The sequence below is a fragment of the Helianthus annuus genome, chromosome 17 (genome assembly GCF_002127325.2).
Source record: "Helianthus annuus cultivar XRQ/B chromosome 17, HanXRQr2.0-SUNRISE, whole genome shotgun sequence".
NCBI classification, from domain to species: Eukaryota; Viridiplantae; Streptophyta; class Magnoliopsida; order Asterales; family Asteraceae; genus Helianthus; species Helianthus annuus.
This window is the reverse complement of record NC_035449.2, coordinates 129160426-129182300: the sequence shown is the minus strand read 5'-3', so window position 1 is coordinate 129182300 and position 21875 is coordinate 129160426. Positions and strand designations below refer to the sequence as shown.

Here is a 21875-nt window from a genome sequence, read left to right as displayed (position 1 = left end):
AGAACACCATGATGACATCACCCAAGAACACTTAGATCTTGGTGATTTCACGGTTAGAATCCAAGTTTCGAAAGATAGAAAGGTGTAGAATCAAGTAATGATCAAGATCATACAAGAATTAGAGTGAAAACTTACCGGGATTGAGAGAAATCTGAGAAAAGGTGAAGAAGATAGCTGGTTCGGTCAGAGCTTTCCAAAAATGGAAAGTAGGACAATGACAGCCCTATTTATAGGCTTCCAAAAGAGGAAAGTGGCAGCCGATCGGCTGGGAACTCCGATCGAGTGGGCAGCTCGATCAGCTGGCAAGGTGCTTAGCCGATCGTCTGGCCTGTTCGATCAGGATGTTTCCTGTTCGATCCGCCACGCACTTCGAGTGTTTTGTGACGATTTTCGACGTTTCGATCCCGACGTATGATGATATGATTTCGTTAGAGTTCCTAGTCAAATTACTTTTAATCCCAACCACTATATCTAACATACAATCTTCTATAAGTCACGTTTCGATGTCGGTTCGATTGAGTTCGATTGTTTTTCGAGTTTCGATTCGATTTTCGATTGATTTGCTTGAATACCATACCAAACATAAAGTAAGCACGCACAAGTAACACATAAGGCACACACGCACGTATAATAATAACACAATTTGCGCAATTCGAGTCTCGAGTTCGATTGATTGTTAGATCGGTTTGATTACTGATTAGGTTAACTTTATCGCATTGTTATTTCCTATCATTCACAGTCGTAGATCGGTTCGCATTAATGCACGTTCGATTACTTCGATTCTTGCTGACTACAACAATTACTCCACATAATACAACTAAAACACAAAATCGACTATCTACAGTCAAAGAAAGTCAAAGTTGACTTGGACTTTGACTTTGATATTCTGAAAACACGGGGTGTTACAGACCTCTTCAATACCCACCGGTATTGGATGGCGGGGGTCCGAACTCTTTGATCCCCTCATAAGTAAGCTACTATTAAAAATTTAACCCGGCTACTTAGGACTGTATCCCTGCTGACTCAGACTACTTAGCCGAGGGTAGCGTCACCTTCAAAAGAGGGGCCTACCACATTATGCATTACTAACTTAATTAATTATCTTTCAATAATCCAACCCTTTAGGATTGTATCCTTGCTGACTCAAATTACTGGGTTAAGGGTAATGTCACCTTCAAAAGAGAGGCCTACTACAATAACTAAGATAATCTCTTAAAAAGTGCAAAAGTGTGGAAATAATCAAAGGTTACACTATACACGAGTCGGATCCAAGTGATTCATCTTGTCTATCTGTTTTTATTTTTATTTTATTTTTCAGCATTTTAGTTAGTTTTATTTTCTTAGTTTAAAAACCTTTTTCTAACATTTTGATTTGATTAGACGTTGAGGATAAACCGGTAACAAAAGCTCTTGTGTCCTTGGACGACCTCGGTATCTTACCAACACTATACTACGTCTACGATGGGTGCACTTGCCCATATGTGTGTTTAGTGTTAGTGAATATCGTGTTTATAAATTTAAAACTTGGCTAAAAAGTATAAAAAGGGCTTAAAATATACACCTAAAATATCGTGTTTACACTAAGTTTTGATACCAAATCAGTTTTTCAACTTAGTTAGACATGTTTTAACATGTCTAACTCGTCACTTCTAGTTTAGTGCTTATTTAAGGTCGTAAGGCGAGCGGTCTTGACCACCGCTTTGACTTTCAAATCCGACCCGTTTGGTCGATCTTAGGATCCAACCAAACACATATTTGTGGCCATAGTTGTATAGGGAATAACCTACTGAGGTTATACCTTATGGTCACTTCGTTTGGTTAGTTATATGATAAGTCGTTCATATATGCATAAGAATCACCAAAATGCCCTTTTTGCGCATAAATCCTCTAAACGGATCAAAATGAATTATGCGCATAGCTTGGGTATTGGTCGCATACTTCATAAAAGTTATGATCACAAGTTAAAGATTTTGAGTTAATAGGTAGTCCCAGGGGTTTATGATGATTCAGAAACAAGTTGGTTAATAAATCATGAAACGGGTCAAAAGTTTTAAAAATTGAATTTTTAGCCGAGGGCTTAAAATCTTGAATTTTGTGAATTTCGATGTCGGGTTTTGACTCCACATGATGGAGGAATGAATTACGATCAGGTAGGAAGAAACGGATCGTAAAACGGACAACATTTGAGCAAGTTATGACCGTTTAAGTCAAAAATTGGTTTGTTGGGATTATGCAGCACCAGGTAAACAACATTCTGTCGAAATGGGGGTGTCGCGTCACGCGATGAGAAAGGGAATTCACCATCGCGCAACGCAACGGCTGTCGCGCCACGCGAAAGCCAAGCACGAAGCCTGTCGCGCCCCGCGAGGGCTATATATCTGGCAAAAATTTGTTTTTCCTTGTTCGTTTTGATATTCGGACTTGATTAAACATGTTATAAACTCATATGACTAACTCATTTCATGATTTATGAAATGTAGGTATAACTTGAAGTGCCGGATGACGATCAAGCTCAATAAAGAACCGAAGACGATAAGATTCAAGATTCCGCATTACGTTTCGTCGAACGACAAATATATAAATATGATGTCGAAATGTTTTAATTTCATAAAATGTTTTAAGAAACCCGCATTTTCAAATGTACGTGTAATCACAAATACACAATTATAGTCGAAATTTATATGAATATTGATAAATAAAGCTAGGGTCTTACATGTGTGACAATCCACCGGATTTGTATCTTTTCGACGACATGATCGGAATATTGGTGAATTGATGGATGAATTTGAGGATTTAGAACAAACTAGTGAAAATTTGGGGATTTTGGGTTTTCAGTTTCAATCTGGCAAACCTATTGTGATTGAAGATATTAGGGGATTTTGGTTTATTTATTTATATTAAGAGTGAGGGTATTTCGGTCAGTTCATGCGTATTTAACTGAACAAACTAACCTCCATCCACTGTAGCGACTATACGAGTAACAAGTAAGCTAACCATAGGAAGCAAACATGTTATTTTGAAAAGGTGGGGACTAAAGGTGAAAAACTTGCAAACCACAGGGACTATCCAGGAAATTAACTCTAAATTAAATGATTGTAGGTATTATAAACTATAAATTAGCAACAAAATGTTGTTTTATAGAGTTGTACCCCATGCATGGGGAGATTTTCAAAAAAAAGTTGATTTTTCATTTCTAACCCAATGTTTTTTTTCTTTTGCAATTTAACCCTAACACTTTTTATTTTCATCTTTGGCCCCTTATAAATTTCATCTTTCACAACTTATTCGTTTTACGTTTCGTTCTAAATTTTGCAAGTTAACACGCCGCAACATGTGTGTGGGGTCACCGTTTTTTGGTATATATTTTTTCCATTTGACAGGTTCGTCGCAACACGTTTATTTTCCCCGTTCGACTTACTTATTCTTTTCTACGTTTTACGTTTCGGTCTAATTTCTTCGCATTAACACACAACAACGGGCGTGCGTGGTTCAACAATTTGGCGTCTGCTTTTCGTTCGCTGTTATTTTTTCCTTTTTATTTATTTTTGTTTTTACGAAATTTTCCAATGTTGGGGTCGCCTGCAATTGTGTTGCATTGGTGCTACTTGGTACGGTTTACGAACTTTTTTAACCTATTAAGTTTTTTACCTATAATTTGTTTCGAGTTTACCCCTATACTTCCTTTACCTAAAAAAATTACTTTTACGTGCATATTTTTATTTACGTATCAGTATAAGTATAAATATGATTTGCTCTATGTTTCAACGTAAACTTTTTCTAGAAAACGATTTAGGTCAAATATAATACTTTTTCATTAAAAAAAAGTTTTACGTGCATATTTTTTATGTACTATAAATTTGAGTTGGTCTACGTTTCGATTTGGGAGATGAGTCAGGACAAATATAATATGTATTCGTGTGTATTTTATGTATGTTTCGTGAATTTTGTTTCGAACGTGTGGAGTCAAATTGTAGTTTCTTTTCTATGTATGAGTCGGGTCACATATAAATTTGATTTACTTTACGTTTTAATTCAATCGCAATGCTTATATAGGCTACATCAGGTTCAATTCGATACGTTAAAATGCGCGTTTCCATACGGTTAACAAATCACACGACGTTTGGACTAATCCATTTGATGTTTGCGATGTTCTCGCGCCGCAACGCACGCGGGTGTTATTACTAGTTTGTTAAAAAGTTAACATGGTTGAGGTGAGAGTGCTATTTATGATCTATTAACATAGTTTTCTCGATATGGGGGCTGCTAGAATGAGAACCACCTCGAGTTGTAAGAACCGCGAGAACTACACCCCACGGAGCGCCGTTCACCATGATTTTTTTTTACAAGTAGATGTGTGTATTATAGACACAACTGTAAAAAATCATGGCGAACGGCGCTCCGTGGGGTGTAGTTTTTTACACCACAAGTTTGGTGTTTTTTAATTTTTTTTCTTTTTTCTTTTTTTTGTCACCAAACTTGTGATGTAAAAAACTACACCCCACGGAGCGCCGTTCGCCATGATTTTTTACGGCTGTGTTTATAATATACACATCTACTTGTAAAAAAAAATCATGGCGAACAGCGCTCCGTGGGGTGTAGTTCTCGCGGTTCTTACAACTCGGGGTGGTTCTCATTCTAGCGGCTCCCTTCTCGATATCATCGTATATGTTTTCGTTTTCGTTTGTAACACTATTATTTGCAACTTTTACTTGTTCTCATCACCTGCAATAGAGGAGCTTTGCCTTAACAACAAATGATTTTTAATCAACTTAGTTCCAACGATTTACAACTTTATAACATGCTTAGCTACTCAAGATTTGGTCAGCTTGAACCCCTCTTATATAGCTCACTAAGTTAGCGATTTAATCGTGAACACTTTTTACCATTTTAACCAAATAATTATGTAAGCTTAGGAAAAAATAAAATAAAAGCATGTAAGGAGGCACCCATGATTGAAAAAACCAACAGACAACAACAATTAACACATGTTTTAAAGTCATGTTTTCCTTTTAATTTTCAAACCATTTCTTTCTTTTTCTTATTCTTTTCAAACTAGAGAGAGGGCGAAGAAACAAACTGTCTGGGTAAACTGAACAGGTCTTTCTCCTCAAAAGGAGACGTCCATTCTCGTGAACCCCCACTAGCCGCTTCTGAGCCACCACCAACCACCCCAACCCCATCAGGGCGGTGCAACCCTCCTATTGACGATGCTGGTTTTACTGCACTCCTACCTGGTGAAGAGCCTGCACCCATCCACAACCCGTTTGGTATAAATGCACTGCCAGCTGGCGAAGGAAGCCGATTTAAACTCCAGTCTATGTTGGTGTAATCAAACTGTGATGACCAGTCTCCGTTCCAATCTACCTGTGACGGGTTTGAAATCCCGTTTGAACCAAAACCGGAGAACAGTCCTAGAGAAGTAGCAGCCGCCAAAGGAGGTGTGGAGGTGGAGCCCACCGTCCTGTTGTTCCATAGACCATTGTTATTCAAGTGGTTTGTAGCAACCGGTGGTTGACCACCATGATGGTCCATCAAACCGCTATTAGACACGTGTCGAGGCTGATAATGGAACTGGTCATACAGTTGGTTGGTTCTATAGCTTGGGGTATTACCGTTGAAGCTTCTTGTAGCATGGAACCCACCGTTTGGGCTCATGCCCATTACAGGTTCAACCACACTATGAGAAGAGGAGCTCATACTTGCAGCTGGTATTTGCTTTGGCTGTGCCCGCTGCATCATTATAACTGGTTCTCTCACTGACCCGATCTGGAGATTCTTAAACTCATTTCCGACACCGCCTGTGTACTGTGCTTCGGTTTTAGATAGCGGTGGTGCCGCCTGCAATGAAGACGGCAACGAATAAGAACCAGACGAGCTCAACCCACCTACCGCCCACCTTTTTTCTAAAGATGGGGCCGGTGGAACCTTCTTCAACAGCTGTATATTTTTGCCGCCAAGATCCACTGAAGATCGCCCTGCCGCAACAGCGATTGTTGGGAAATTCATGGCTCCCGATGATGGATTCTGCTTTGATTGGTGTACCTGTGAAGCTGGCGGCATCTGAGTGATGCCGACAGGCGGTTTCGGAGGGACACCGGTTTGAATATCTTCTGGCTTTGGCGGAGGGGCGTTAGATTCCTGCTTCTGAAACTTTAACAAATGCTCTGCTGCCTGATCGAGGTCACCCTCACATGCAACAACCGCTCGTTCAACCTCCTGTTTTGAGCATTTGAATTTAATTTCCATGTCAGCAATCTGAGCAAGCTCCTGTGATATGTCAACTTTCAAATTACCACCACCACCACCATGGTCAGACTTGGGTTCTTTTTGGTTGACCGAATCTTCACCGACATCAAACAACCAGGCGACCGATTCTTCCAACTTTCCTTCATTCAAAATAAGAGCCATTGTTGCACGTTCTGAAGAAAATCCCATCGCAACAAGCTGTTGAGCAAGTGCTTCTAGCTTTCTAGACATTAAATACCCACAACAACGTTCATGTAGCTCTTGGGCCCGTCTCTCTTTTTGTCTCTGGTGTTTTTTCTCATTTTTTTGACGGATTTTTTCTCGTTTGTCACTATCAACCCCATGGCTTGCCTCTTGACGAGAGGTGGGCCCTTGTGACGGTTTGTCTTTTGGATCTTCACTCTCACCCGACCAACTACCATTGTTAGACACACAATCATATTCCACAACAGAATTCCCACTAGGGTCATCCGTATCATCGATATCACGAAATCGGCCATTTGCATGAACAGGTGGAACAGAAGAAACCGGTGCCGTTTCAAGTGAATGAAAGGTCCCCAGAAGTGGATTGTAACCGCTGGCAGGAGCACTGCCGCCAACAATTGCACTTGTTGTAGGTTTGGTGGAAGGCTTCAATGGCTCTTTGCCAGCTGCTTTTTTATCCTTTGACTTTGACCTAGAAGACATTTTTAGTTCCGGTTCCCTGTAATGTAAATGATTTTATCTAGATTAAACGCTTGCAGCCAATTCTTATAAGATTCAACATCTGAAACTAATGATTTGCTTCTTCATATGACGAACAGTTACATTCATATCACAAAACTTTCAATGAAAATAGAAACTAAAAGCTTAAATTAAATTAAGAGCAACTCCTGCATATATTTACACCATTATGGTAAAATCTTTAGTAAAAAAAAAAAAAAAAAACAAACAAAAGATGAGCAATCCACCTAAACGCTAGTATCCAAAGATAAAAGATGAAAAAATAATACACAAACGGACACACAGACACAGATGTAAACTTCAATTCCAAACAATATCAATCATTAAGATTAAGATTCATGAATACCAAAGTATGCAACTATATACATACAGAAAAATAAAAAAGGGAAAAGCCTATAACAATATCCAAACCACTTACAAACCAAACACACCCTAAGTAACATTTCAGTGTAATTACTAATTAGCCCATGAACTCACAACAAAATAGGATACTTTAATAAGATAAGTGAATGCATGAACAAAAAGTGTAAACACATATATGGTTGTGCATATGCATGGAGTCTCGTGCGATTTGGCTGATTCAAAGTAGCAATCTAATGCACTGTCATATGAATACAGTTGATAAAAAAAAAGTTAAAGAACATACACAATTGTTGCAAGTATAGGTGGCAAAATAGGGGGCGGGTGTGTCAAAAGTCAAAACAGTTCATTGTTACGTTGGTCACATGGAATCGGGTTGACCCGAATCCCTTTTACTCCAACACAATTATCTTTGATTTTGGCCCGTTACCCTACACATCAATTTTGCAATGCTTATAAGAAGTTAAAAGACTTATTTTTTATGTAATGAATATAACATAGCAGCTCAAGTTAGAAACAAAGGGAACCAAATTTGCAGGTTATCTTCTAGCATACCTCACATGCTTTCATTGAAAGACCAATGTATAAACAACAATTATCAACTGTTTTCTAGAAGTACTGAAATACTTTTCTGCATTTTATATATTTCACCATATGTCTTATCTATGCATATAGTCTGATGGTATATATTTCCTACTTGATTTAATTCTCTCAGTCCATTTTCCACTTTACGAATTCACACTACACCTATTAATTCCAAACCCCAAGTAACACTATGCCAAACACGAAAAGAAATATGTCCAACTGAAAATCACTCACCGGTAACAACAGACCACCCGTATGGTTAGCATATCTACACCAAAAAAGCACAAGGCATAAACCCCCCACCAACCAAGTGTGTAGCGATAAAGCTAACCTGTGTTGATTGAATACTCAAAATTGTTGAAAACAAAAACCCCAAATTGAAATACAACCAACCGAAAAGAATAAACAATGAAATACCACTCAATTCATTTAGATGTAAAAGAAATCCACTAATTTCAAATTAAGGTGTATGAGAAACAATACCTTTGTTCGAATCACTGGTATGGTATGGAAGGATTAGGGTTTTTGATGATTTGAATATCTGAGGGAAGAAAGGATTGCCGTAGATGATGGTTGGAGTGAAAAAGTTGGATTGTTGGAGATTAGGGTTTCATACGGGTACAACAAAGACACGTGAGGAATGAATTGCCATGTCTAATTTTATTCAAACTAGGATTGCGACCCGACTTAGTTATAACTAAATCGATCTAGAACTCGAATGTTATGTTAAACCTGTCAAACGGGAAAATATAGATGATGTAAAAACGTTCATCCACACACGCACGTTACGTCGTGTTAACTCGCAAAATTTAGAACGAAACGTAAAAATGTTAAACCAAAGACACATGTTGCAATGTGTTAAGTCACAAAATTTAGAACCAAACATAAAACGAAAAATTGCGGAAAATGAAAACTATAAAGGACCAAAGTTGAAAGTAAAAAAGTTGTGAGGATAGATTGCAAAAGATAAAAAGTTTTGGGTTAAAAGTAAAAAAACAAATAGTTTTGGGTTAAAAGTAATTTATAAAATATTTTTTGGGTGAAATGTAAAAAGAAAAAATCAATTTTTTTGGAAAACCCCCAAAGTCAATGTTACAACAACCATATGCATAACCATTTTTTCTTTGAGAAACCCCCAAAGCACACCCCGTGTTGCGGCGGGACGTAAAACGGTGTCAAATAGTACTAATGCCACACAACCGTCATCGACCACCAACATTGACTCGGCCTAGAATTTGCGTGTTGCGACGAAGCTGTCAAGCATGGAAAAATAGAGGTAAAAACGTTGAACCACACATGCACGTTGCGCCGTATTAACTTGCAAAATTTGAAACAAAACATAGAAAAGTTGAACCACAGTCGTACGTTGCGTCGTATTAACTCGAAAAATTTAGAACTATACGTAAAACGAAAATTTGCGAAAATGAAAAGTATAAAAGTTGTGAATAAATGTTGAAAATTTTTGGGTTAAAGTTAAAAAAACAAATTATGTAGGGTTAAAATTACAAAAGGTAAAAATCTTTGGATTAAAAGTAAAAAATCAAGGTTTTTTTTTTTTTTTTTTTTTTTTTTTTTTTTTTTTTTTGAAAAAGTCTCAAAGCACAAGGTACAAGTTGTATTGCATATTTTTGTTGCTTATTTATAGTAACTAGGATTGCGACCCGCCGCATTGCGGCGGGGATTCATTAGTTATAACTAAGTCGATCTATGACCTGCACGTTATGTTAAATCTGTCAAACGGAAAAAAACAGACGATGTAAAAACATTCACCCACACACGCACGTTGCGTCGTGTTAACTCGCAAAATTTAGAACGAAACGTAAAAACGTTAAACCAAAGATGCACCTTGCGATGTGTTAAGTCACAAAATTTAGAAGCAAGCATAAAGCGAAAATTTGCGGAAAATGAAAACTATAAATAACCAAAATTGAAAGTAAAAAAAGTTGTGAGGATGAATTGGAAAAGATAAAAGGTTTTGGGGTAAAAGTAAAAAAACAAATAGTTTGGGGTTAAAAGTAATTTATGAAATACTTTTGGGTGAAATTTAAAAAAATCGATTTTTTTTAAAACCCCCAAAGCCAAGGTTACAACAACCATATGCATAACCATTTTTTCTTTGAAAAACCCCCAAAGCACACCACGCGTTGCGGCGGGGCGTAAAACGGTGTCAGATAGTACTAATGCCACACAACCGTCATCGACCACCAACACCGAGTCGACCTAGGATCTGCGTGTTGCGACGAACCTGTCAAACATGAAAAAATAGAGGTAAAAACATTGAACCACACATGCACGTTGCGCCGTGTTAACTTGCAAAATTTGAAACAAAACATAAGAAAGTTGAACCACAGTCGTACGTTGCGTCGTATTAACTCGAAAAATTTAGAACTATACGTAAAACGAAAATTTGCGAAAGATGAAAAGTATAAGTGACAAAAGTTGTGAAGTTAAATTGCAAATAATGAAAAGTTTTGGGTTAAAATTAAAAAAGAAATTATGTAGGGTTAAAATTGCAAAAGGTAAAAACCTTTGGATTAAAAGAAAAAATCATTTTTTTTTTTGGAAAAAAGTCCCAAAGCACAAGGTATAACTTGTATTGCATATTTTTCTTACTTATTTATAGTAATAAAATAAAATAATTAAAAAACAATAAAATAAAATAATTAAAAAACAAGAGTTCCACTTGTCAATATAATAGCTAGGCTTATGTAAAAATAACACATCAGTAAAAATAGCCTTGTTATATTAGAATTAACGGTAAGACCCGTATACAATTCACAAAATGTGTATAATGTTGTTTGCATCTAAAAACATTATTTCAAGTAATCAGAATAATAAGTTTCTTTATATTGGATGAAGGTTTAAAGGAGGCATTGGGGGTGGGATAAGGCTTATGACCATTAGGTCATGGGTTCGATTCCCACAAAGGGGGTTTTCCCAGATTTATTGGGTTTCCTCCTGAATTGGTGTTTAGGCATTATTGCCTAGTGGAGATGGATATGATCGGGTGGTTCTGCTGGTGGCACGATGATACTCCAGTGGTCCGTCAGTGATCCAAATTTGCCGTTCAAAAAAAAAAAAAAAAAACAGATAAGGCTCCGGCTGATTTGGGTTCCTATTCCCAAGCCATAAAGCCATAAACATTATTTCAAGTAATCAAATTTAACCAATCTCATTCTGAACTCATCACTATTATATATTTCCATAATATAAATTTGCAACACCTTCTTGCATTATGTTGTTGTAATGTAAGCATAGGAGGTTTTCCAAAAAAAATTGTGATTTTTCACTTTTAACCCAAAAGTTTACACATTTTGTATTTTAACACTTTTAATTTGGTTACTTTTTACCCAAAAATTTTCATCTTTTGTAATTTAACCCAAAACTTTTTTATTTACATCTTTGGTCCCCCATACTTTTTATCTTTCGCAAGTTTTTCGTTTTACGTTTCGTTCTAAATTTTGCGAGTTAATATTGTGGTTCAACGTTTTTTCGTCTATTCTTTCACATTTGACAAGTATGTCGCAACGTGTCTATTTTCCCCCTTTGGCAAGTTCGTTGCAACGGGCGGATCCTACATTGACTTAGTCTTTTCTACGTTATTTTGCGAGTTAACAAGGCGCAATGTGTGTGTGCGGTTCAATGTTTTTACGTCTATTTTTTCCATTTAACAAGTTCGTCGCAACGTGTTTGTCCTAAATCGACATAGTTATTTTTTTCATGTTATATTATTTCTTCGCATTAACATGCCGCAACTTTAGTGTTGGTGATCGCTACCAACGGTGTGACATTGATGTTATTTGGCATAGTTTTAGGCCCCCGCCGCAACGCGGGGGTGCTTTGTCACACCCCAACCGATGGCGGAATCATCGGGGCGCGGCACTGAGCGAAACAGATTGTTCAGAAGTTTCCACAACAACTATCATACAATTCAGTTATATAACACGTCCCATACCGTGTCCCAAATAATAACAAGTTATCATAGAAATCAACTAAACAATATGGGAACTGTTCCGACAACTCAATTTCTTAATTATTACAAACCGAATTTAAATATTGTTTTAAGACTTCTAGACGGCTATCCGTAAATCTTACTGACTACAGGTGCCAGTACAAGATCTACAGATAATTATGGCCCTGGAGCAGGTACGTGGACACTGTCCTAAGGTCACAGACTCCTAGAAGCTTATTATTGCCTCGCTTCCCTAGCACGCTAGTAGCTTAAACACCTGTCACATACGTTAAAATAAAAGTCAATACATATAATGTAAAGGTGAGTACACAAGTTTATTATAGCATATAGAGTTCGAATAGTTTACGCATAACCAAGCACGTACACAAGGGCAAACGATGCATGTAAATTATCAACATGGGACCATCGATACCAACGACTTCGGGTTGACTGTCCGAGACAGTTCGCAATACATGATTACCACCGTAATCCATGCAAGTAATTGTCCTTAGCAACCCCCGTGTGAACGGGTGCTGAGTCCAAACTATAGTACTATGTTGCTAAAGCAGGTAGATAGCACTCCACGTGTAAACATAATAAACAGCAATCATTTAGACAAGTAATACATGCAAGTAGGTTAGCGTTCAAATAGTTTGTGTTATTTGTGAATTTGATAGATTACGTATGTAACACCCAAAAGTGCTGAAAGCAAAAAGGGATCGAGTATACTCACAGTGGTTGATTGTGGATTGAAGGGAGCACTGAGAATTGGTTAGCCTGAATAGTTCGATAACACAACGATGAGTAACGCGGAAAAGTAAACAATGTACTTGGATCGAGTAGGCCATTCGATCGGACAGCAGTTCGATCGAGTGGGCTGTTCGATTGGTTTGAAAGTCCGTTCGAACATCCATTCGATCGGCTGGCTGGCTCGATCGGCTGGTTTCTTCAAGTGGATTGTTTCTTCCTTTGATGTGAAGGATGTGTTTGTGTATGATGGTTTGTACTACCTTTCAAGTTGGCCGATCGAACAGCTGTTCGCTCGGTTAGCCCAACCGATCGGCTAGCACTCCATTGTTTTCAAATATGTCACTCGATCGGTTGGCATGTTCGATCGAGTGACATTCCAATGGTTCGAAAAGTCTAAGTGTTTTAAAGTATAGTATCTCATGATTCGAGCAGTAATGTTCACAATCGAGTGGCGTAGTCGATCGAACAGTACCTCGTCAATACTACACTTTTGTGAGTTGGTGGGTCTAAGTGCTAGTCGATCGGTTAACCTAGTCGATCGGCTGGCATAGTCGTTCGGTTGGACTGTTCGATCGAACAGCCTAGCCGTTCGGCCAGCTTCTCGATTTGGTTAACCTTTCACTTAACACTTGGTTATTCCCGTTAATTGTTGGTGTTTTAGAGATATTTTGACTACGAATTGAACCACAAAGCTGAAATCCCTACTTAGTCTACTGACTCGAGCAGGAATCACCCAACTCGGTCAGAGACGGTTTGGAACCCAAGTTTAACGTTTAACCCGAAATCGGTATATCTCCCGGTAGAACCCGATTCTTGAACCATGTGTTTGTTTAGATTGATTTGTAAATCGGTTCAAGTCTCGTTTGCACCTTTTTGAGTGTAAAAGAGTTGAAAGATATGAAAACTCATCTTCCAATCCTTTTCCACCGTGAAATGTTAAGATCTTTGGAAGATTTTAAGTTATTGATGTGGAAATCGGTTAGATCTAGCTTATTCATGGTTGAATGAAGTCAAGAACATGAAGTTCTTGATGAACACCAAGAACACCATGATGACATCACTCAAGAACACCTAGATCTTGGTGATTTCATGGATGAAATTCAGATTTTGAAAGATAGAAAGATGGAGAATCGATTAATGAACAAAAACGTACAAAGATTAGAGCGAAATAGTTACCGGTTTGAGAGAAATCTGGGATTTAGTGAGAAGAAGAGGCTGGTCGGTCAGAGCTTTTCCAAAAGTGGAAAGCTTGACAAGGACAGCCCTATTTATAGGCTTCCAAAAGAGGAAAGGGTCAGCTGATCGAACAGCATCCCTGATCGAGCAGCTGCCCGATCGAACAGCCTGTTCGATCGGCTAGCCTGTTCGATCAGGTTGCCCTGTTCGATCGGCTAGCCTGTTCGATCAGGTTGCCCTGTTCGAACGGCTTGCCTAGTTTTGAGTGTTTCGCGACGATTTGCGATATTTCGAGTTCGATGAACGATGATTTGAGAATGATAGAATTCCAAATCAAATTACTTTTAGTTCCAACTACTATATCTAACATACAAGCATCCTTACACCATGATTTAGATTCGATTTCGATTGAGTTTAATTCACCTTTGAGTCTTGATTGATTCGATTGATTCACCACACACTTTAACATAAAAGTAAACATGCACAAGTAACACATAAGGCACACACACACGTATAAAAGCATTAAAATTATCCACACTTGAGTTTGATAATTGATTCGATTAGCTTGATTATTGATTGACTAGCTTTATTGCGTTGTTACTTCCTATCATTCACAGTCGATCGTTGATTCACAGTTCGATTATCGGTCGATTAGTTTGATTATACAACACTTACTCCAAATAATACGAAAATCAAAATGAAACTAAAATGAAATTAATCTTTATTAATCTTTAATTCCAATAACAGTCAACACTTTGACTTTGACTTTGACCTATGGAAAACACGGGGTGTTACAGTCTCCCCTCCTTTAGGGAATTTCGTCCCGAAATTAGGCCGAGAACCGTACATCGCCGTGTGGTTTTACCAATTTGATGCTTCAGATCTATCTGAACAACTGCGGGTACTTGGCCTTCATGTCACTTTCGAGTTCCCAAGTGAACTCCGCGCCTCGTTTGCCTTCCCATCGCACTTTTATAATAGGAATGCGAGAGCGTCTGAGTTGCTTGGTCTGTCGGTCCATGATTTCGACAGGCTTTTCCACGAAGTGTAGTGTCTCGTTGACCTGAAGATCGTCGAGTGGTATTATTGCGTCGTGGTCGGCTACGCATTTTCGAAGGTTTGAAATATGGAAAGTCGGGTGGACATTGCTGAGTTCCTCCGGTAATTCGAGTTTGTAGGCAACTTTACCGATCCTTTCCAGAATCTTAAAAGGTCCAACAAATCGAGGCGCAAGTTTCCCTCTTTTGCCGAATCGGACTACTCCCTTCCAAGGCGATACCTTTAGGAGCACGTAGTCGCCAACTGCAAATTCGCGGGGCCTGCGTCGTTTATCGGCGTACATCTTTTGTCTGTCCCGGGCCTTTACCAAGTTTTCCCTTATCTGGTGGATCTTGTCAGTCGTTTCTTGCAGAATCTCGGGCCCAGTCAGTTGTGAATGACCGACCTCGTGCCATACAATAGGCGAGCGACATCTCCTACCATACAAGGCTTCGAAAGGTGCCATTTCGATGCTGGAGTGATAGCTATTATTGTACGAAAATTCGACCAACGGTAGGTGTTTGCTCCAACTACCACCAAAATCGATAACACACGCACGGAGCATGTCTTCAATAGTACGAATCGTTCTTTCCGTCTGCCCGTCGGTTTGCGGGTGGAATGCGGTACTCAAATTCAGCGTCGTACCAAGAGCTGCTTGAAAAGTTTCCCACAATCTCGATGTAAACCGAGCATCGCGATCCGAAATGATGTCTCGAGGCGTACCATGATTCTTAATGATCTCGTCGGTGTAGATTTGGGCTAGTTTGGCCACCTTGTAGTCTTCTCGTATTGGCAAAAAGTGGGCTGATTTGGTTAGACGGTCGACTATAACCCAAATACTGTCGTGACCTGATGGCGTGGTCGGAAGCTTAGTTATGAAATCCATAGCTATGCTTTCCCACTTCCATACGGGTATCGGCGGTTGTTCGAGTAAGCCTGAAGGTCTTTGGTGTTCAGCCTTGACTCTTGCACAAGTTAAACAGCTACCAACATATAGGGCAATATCCCTTTTCATCCCAGGCCACCAATACTTGTAGCGAAGGTCCTGGTACATTTTGTCCGCACCAGGATGAATGGAATATCGGGATTTGTGGGCTTCGTTCATGATGATCTTTCGCAAATCTGTCCTCCTCGGAATCCAGATTCGGTCCAGATAATAGAATATCCCGTTGGCTTTGCTCACGAGCTGAGTTCCATCGTGATAGATTCGTTCTTTCTTTAACGTACGCTCGTTAAAGCAAGCGTGTTGTGCTTCGCGGATAAGAGCTTCGAGGTTATACTGAGCCTGGATGTTTCGAACACCTATCACGTAATTCTTTCTGCTGAGGGCGTCTGCAACTACATTCGCCTTGCCTGGGTGATAACGGATCTCACAGTCGTAATCGTTGAGAAGTTCTACCCATCGGCGTTGACGCATATTGAGTTCTCTCTGGTTAAAGATATGTTGTAGGCTCTTGTGATCGGTGAAGATCGTACACCTTGTACCATACAGATAGTGTCGCCAAATCTTTAAGGCAAAGACAACTGCGCCTAGCTCGAGGTCATGGGTTGTATAGTTCTTCTCGTGGATTTTGAGCTGTCGAGATGCGTAAGCTATAACCTTGTCTCGTTGCATGAGAACACAGCCAAGTCCAAAGTTTGAAGCATCACAATAGACAACGAAGTCATCGCTTCCGTCCGGCAGTGTAAGAACTGGTGCATGGCACAACATGTGTTTGAGGGTTTGGAAAGCAGTCTCCTGCGCGTTTCCCCACACAAAAGGCTTGTCTTTATGAGTAAGGGAGGTAAGCGGTACAGCAATCTTTGAGAATCCTTCGATGAATCGCCGGTAGTAACCGGCTAATCCGAGAAAAGAACGAACTTCTGACGGATTCTTTGGCGTAACCCATCCCTTGACTGCCTCAATCTTTGCAGGATCAACGTGTATACCTCGACTATTCACAATGTGACCCAGAAATTGAACCTCCTCCAACCAGAACTCACACTTGGAGAATTTGGCGTAGAGTTGGTTTCCCTGAAGCAACTCGAGAACCAATCGCAAATGCTGCGCATGTTCGGCCCTCGATCTGGAATAGATCAGGACATCGTCGATAAATACAATGACAAAACGGTCTAAGAACGGTTTACACACGCGATTCATCAGATCCATGAAGACCGCGGGTGCGTTGGTCAATCCAAAAGGCATGACAACAAATTCGTAGTGGCCGTATCGGGTTCGAAAAGCGGTTTTGGGTATGTCTTCCTCTTGAATCCGCAACTGATGGTAGCCTGAACGTAGATCAATCTTGGAGAAACACTGAGCACCTTGTAGTTGGTCAAACAGATCATCGATTCTTGGTAAGGGGTATCGGTTCTTGATGGTCAGCTTGTTCAATTCCCGGTAGTCGATGCACATTCGGAACGACCCGTCCTTCTTTTTGACGAAAAGGACTGGTGCGCCCCATGGAGAAGTGCTCGGGCGAATGAAGCCTTTTTCAAGTAACTCTTGAAGTTGGTTTGAGAGTTCTCGCATCTCGGATGGAGCGAGTCGATACGGAGCTTTGGCCACTGGGTTGGCTCCTGGAATAAGGTCGATTCGAAAGTCGATATCACGACTAGGAGGTAATCCAGGAAGATCATCAGGGAACACCTGAGGAAATTCTCGGACAACGGGGACATCCTTGACTTCAACTTTCTTTTTCTTGTCCGTCTCTGCTACAACAATGTTGGCCAAGAAGGCTCGATATTCCTTGCGGAGATATTTGCGAGCTTGAAGACAGGACATGAGCTTGAGATCTTTCGCAGTAGTTTCACCATACACACATAGAATATCACCACTAGCTAGCACAAAACGAATCATCTTATCGGCACACACAACTTCAGCATGGTTTTCACGAAGAAAGTCCATGCCTACTATGACATCGAAACTTCCGAGTTGCATTGGAATGAGATTAATCGGGAATACATGATTGTTGAGCTCGAGAGTACAATCACGGAGCACAGAATTGACAGCAATGGTTCTTCCGGTAGCGATTTCCACTTCGAAGGGTGTCGAAAGATAAGAGCGCTTACGTCTAAGAAGTTTCTCAAATTCAAATGACACAAAGCAGTTATCGGCTCCAGTATCAAACAAACATGATGCATATATACCATTCACAAGGAACGTACCATTGACCACGTTGTTGTCAGCTTGAGCCTGACGTGCATTGATGTTGAAAGTTCTGGCGTGAGCGGCTTGTTGTTGGGGCTGTTGTTGTTGTTGCTGGGGTTGTTGGGCTTCTTGTTTCACTACCCTGTTCGGGCACCGGTTTGCAAAGTGGTTAGGGTCACCACATGCAAAGCAGGTCCGAACATTGTTTGCCGGGGCCTGTGCAGCTTGAGGAGCTTGAGGAGCTGGGAGTAGAGCCTGGTTGACAGCGGCTTGAGCTTGCGTTTGACGAGGACCATAGCGGCAACTCGCAGTGAAATGCCCGTAAACGTTGCAGTGGGCACAGAAACGGCAGGCCACACCCACCGGATGATGATAAGAACATGTAGCACAGAGTGGGTGGGGGCCGGTGTACGCACGCTTCGCTGGCGGCGCATTGATCACTGGCGCTGAACGCTGTGGCTGTTGCTGCTGGGCTGGTACAGACTGTAGTGGAGCAGCAGTGGTTGCGGCAGCGCAACTTTTGTTCTTCTTTCTTCTTCTCGAAGACTTGGAGGCTTGAGTGGTGGTGTTGTCGGTTGATGCGGCGGTGACTTGATGCAGGGGCTTGACTTGCTTATCCCAGAAACCAGCCTTAACTCGCTTGTCGTTAATCTCGGCAGCGAGTAGGTAGGTTTCCTCGATTGATGCGGGTTTGGCGGCGTGAACAAAATCTGCGACACAATCCGGAAGAGCACGGATGTATTTCTTGATGGTCATGTCAGAAGTCTTGACCTGGTCGGGACATATGATACTCAATTGCTTGAAACGGGCGGTGAGACCAGCATTGTCTCCCTCCTTTTGCTTGATACTCCAGAACTCATCCTCCAACTTTTGGCGTTCGTGGGGAGGACAGAACTCGTCCATCATGATCGCTTTCAATTCCTTCCACGTCAGCTCGTATGCAGCGTCGTTCCCGCGCTTGTTCCTTTCTGCGGTCCACCAGTCCAAAGCTCGCGACTGGAAGACACCGGTAGCATTGAGAGTACGGAGGTGATCTGGGCATCCGCTTTGACGAAGGGTGACTTCTACCGAGTCAAACCAATGAAACAGAGCCGTAGGGCCATCTTCACCGGTAAACTCTTTTGGCCCACATGCCTTGAATTGTTTGAAGCTAAAAGTAGCTTTGTTGGAGTCTTTGGGCGTGAGGGTTCGGGATTCCTCAGATGACTTGCTTGCGTTCTCGAACACATCACTGACGGCTTTCGCCACGGTCTTAGAGATGATAGCAGCCAGACGTCGATCTCTTTTCTCCTGACGGGTAAGACGCGAGTGTGATCTAGGTTGTCCAGATGACGACATGGTCTGCAATAGACATCGTCACAGGCTCAACACAACGAATTCGAGTCTCACACGTACTTAGATCTCTAAAGCTTAGAATCACGTCGCACCTCTCGTCACGTAACACATATAATCACATAAGCACATAATCATAGAGGCACATAAGCACAGAAGCAATTAGGGCACATAAGCACAGAAGCAATTAGGGCACATAAGCAATTAAGCAAATAGAGCACTTAATTTCCTAAACACGCACACAATTTTATCACAGAAGCAGTCAGAAAACAGAAACCTATAACCACAAGTCGAGTGCCGTTCGTTTTGCGTATCGGATAGCATCACTTTGTTTCGTCTAACTTAGTCGTATAGCGTAGCATAGCACACTGGCTTCGTTTAGATCACATCAACAGGGATTTGAATCGAGATAGGATAGCAACAAAGTCACGCGGATTGATAACAAATGGAGTAATCAACGAATCTTAAAACACGTAAACAGGTAAATCATATAAAATCAACGAAGCAATACTCAAATTTGGAAAATGGATTGTCTGCGGCTACTAGACTTTGACTAACCATGGCAATTTAACTATTCACAGTTGACTTGTCGTCACTTTCGACTCTAGGGGACATGTTTCTGCCTCGATTCTTGGGCATTATGCATGCGCATTCTAGACCATACTCGTGAGTTCAGGTCGTTGGAGTCCGTCAATTGCCTTGGCGAGATGAAATAAAGTTGGAATAACTGCCAAGGTTAGGGTTTCACCCCTAGCTTAGCAATTTCTTCCTTGTTTTAAGAAAATTTAGAGGAAAGTTTTCATCAAATTACGGGTTTCAGCCCTAATTTGGTATAATTCTCCCCTGTTTGTTGATAGAAATTCACACAAAATAATTGGCAAAAATTTGTAATTTAGGCAGGAATTTGCGGGTTTCACTCCTAATCCCGTCCAAATTACAAAATTTGGCTCGGAGTTCGGATGTATTGATAGAAGGAAACAACATAAAATAAGCACATAAACTTGGTCTCTTGGTTCCTAACTATAGTCTAGGTCTCTAAGACAGCGATCCGGACTAGATCGTGTCTAACCTAATTCCCTATAGTTATGGCTCTGATACCAATCTGTCACACCCCAACCGATGGCGGAATCATCGGGGCGCGGCACTGAGCGAAACAGATTGTTCAGAAGTTTCCACAACAACTATCATACAATTCAGTTATATAACACGTCCCATACCGTGTCCCAAATAATAACAAGTTATCATAGAAATCAACTAAACAATATGGGAACTGTTCCGACAACTCAATTTCTTAATTATTACAAACCGAATTTAAATATTGTTTTAAGACTTCTAGACGGCTATCCGTAAATCTTACTGACTACAGGTGCCAGTACAAGATCTACAGATAATTATGGCCCTGGAGCAGGTACGTGGACACTGTCCTAAGGTCACAGACTCCTAGAAGCTTATTATTGCCTCGCTTCCCTAGCACGCTAGTAGCTTAAACACCTGTCACATACGTTAAAATAAAAGTCAATACATATAATGTAAAGGTGAGTACACAAGTTTATTATAGCATATAGAGTTCGAATAGTTTACGCATAACCAAGCACGTACACAAGGGCAAACGATGCATGTAAATTATCAACATGGGACCATCGATACCAACGACTTCGGGTTGACTGTCCGAGACAGTTCGCAATACATTATTACCACCGTAATCCATGCAAGTAATTGTCCTTAGCAACCCCCGTGTGAACGGGTGCTGAGTCCAAACTATAGTACTATGTTGCTAAAGCAGGTAGATAGCACTCCACGTGTAAACATAATAAACAGCAATCATTTAGACAAGTAATACATGCAAGTAGGTTAGCGTTCAAATAGTTTGTGTTATTTGTGAATTTGATAGATTACGTATGTAACACCCAAAAGTGCTGAAAGCAAAAAGGGATCGAGTATACTCACAGTGGTTGATTGTGGATTGAAGGGAGCACTGAGAATTGGTTAGCCTGAATAGTTCGATAACACAACGATGAGTAACGCGGAAAAGTAAACAATGTACTTGGATCGAGTAGGCCATTCGATCGGACAGCAGTTCGATCGAGTGGGCTGTTCGATTGGTTTGAAAGTCCGTTCGAACATCCATTCGATCGGCTGGCTGGCTCGATCGGCTGGTTTCTTCAAGTGGATTGTTTCTTCCTTTGATGTGAAGGATGTGTTTGTGTATGATGGTTTGTACTACCTTTCAAGTTGGCCGATCGAACAGCTGTTCGCTCGGTTAGCCCAACCGATCGGCTAGCACTCCATTGTTTTCAAATATGTCACTCGATCGGTTGGCATGTTCGATCGAGTGACATTCCAATGGTTCGAAAAGTCTAAGTGTTTTAAAGTATAGTATCTCATGATTCGAGCAGTAATGTTCACAATCGAGTGGCGTAGTCGATCGAACAGTACCTCGTCAATACTACACTTTTGTGAGTTGGTGGGTCTAAGTGCTAGTCGATCGGTTAACCTAGTCGATCGGCTGGCATAGTCGTTCGGTTGGACTGTTCGATCGAACAGCCTAGCCGTTCGGCCAGCTTCTCGATTTGGTTAACCTTT

General features: G+C 40.6%; 1 protein-coding gene across 2 annotated transcripts; it reads right to left on the bottom strand.

Moving 5' to 3' along the window:
* Window positions 1–4925: 4925 nt before the first annotated feature.
* LOC118489332 lies at window positions 4926–8575 on the bottom strand. Of its 2 annotated transcripts, XM_035987153.1 has the most exons (3): window positions 8398–8571; window positions 8149–8245; window positions 4926–6949 (listed from the first exon to the last, which is right to left on the bottom strand). In XM_035987153.1, exons 2-3 carry the CDS (start codon window positions 8178–8180, stop codon window positions 5053–5055), a joined length of 1929 nt encoding a protein of 642 aa, XP_035843046.1. In that variant the 5' UTR covers window positions 8181–8245; window positions 8398–8571; the 3' UTR covers window positions 4926–5052. The 2 variants fall into 2 exon arrangements, with proteins under 2 accessions (XP_035843046.1, XP_035843047.1); XM_035987154.1 differs by lacking the exon at window positions 8149–8245 and having other exon boundaries at window positions 8398–8575.
* Window positions 8576–21875: the final 13300 nt, after the last annotated feature.

Bases quoted from the DNA above. Each gene is read 5' to 3' on its own strand.
- LOC118489332 (XM_035987153.1), bottom strand. From the start codon at position 8,180: ATGCTAACCATACGGGTGGTCTGTTGTTACCG. The intron at 6,950-8,148 runs GTGAGTGATTTT...TTTACATTACAG, and splicing joins CGGGTGGTCTGTTGTTACCG to GGAACCGGAACTAAAAATGT.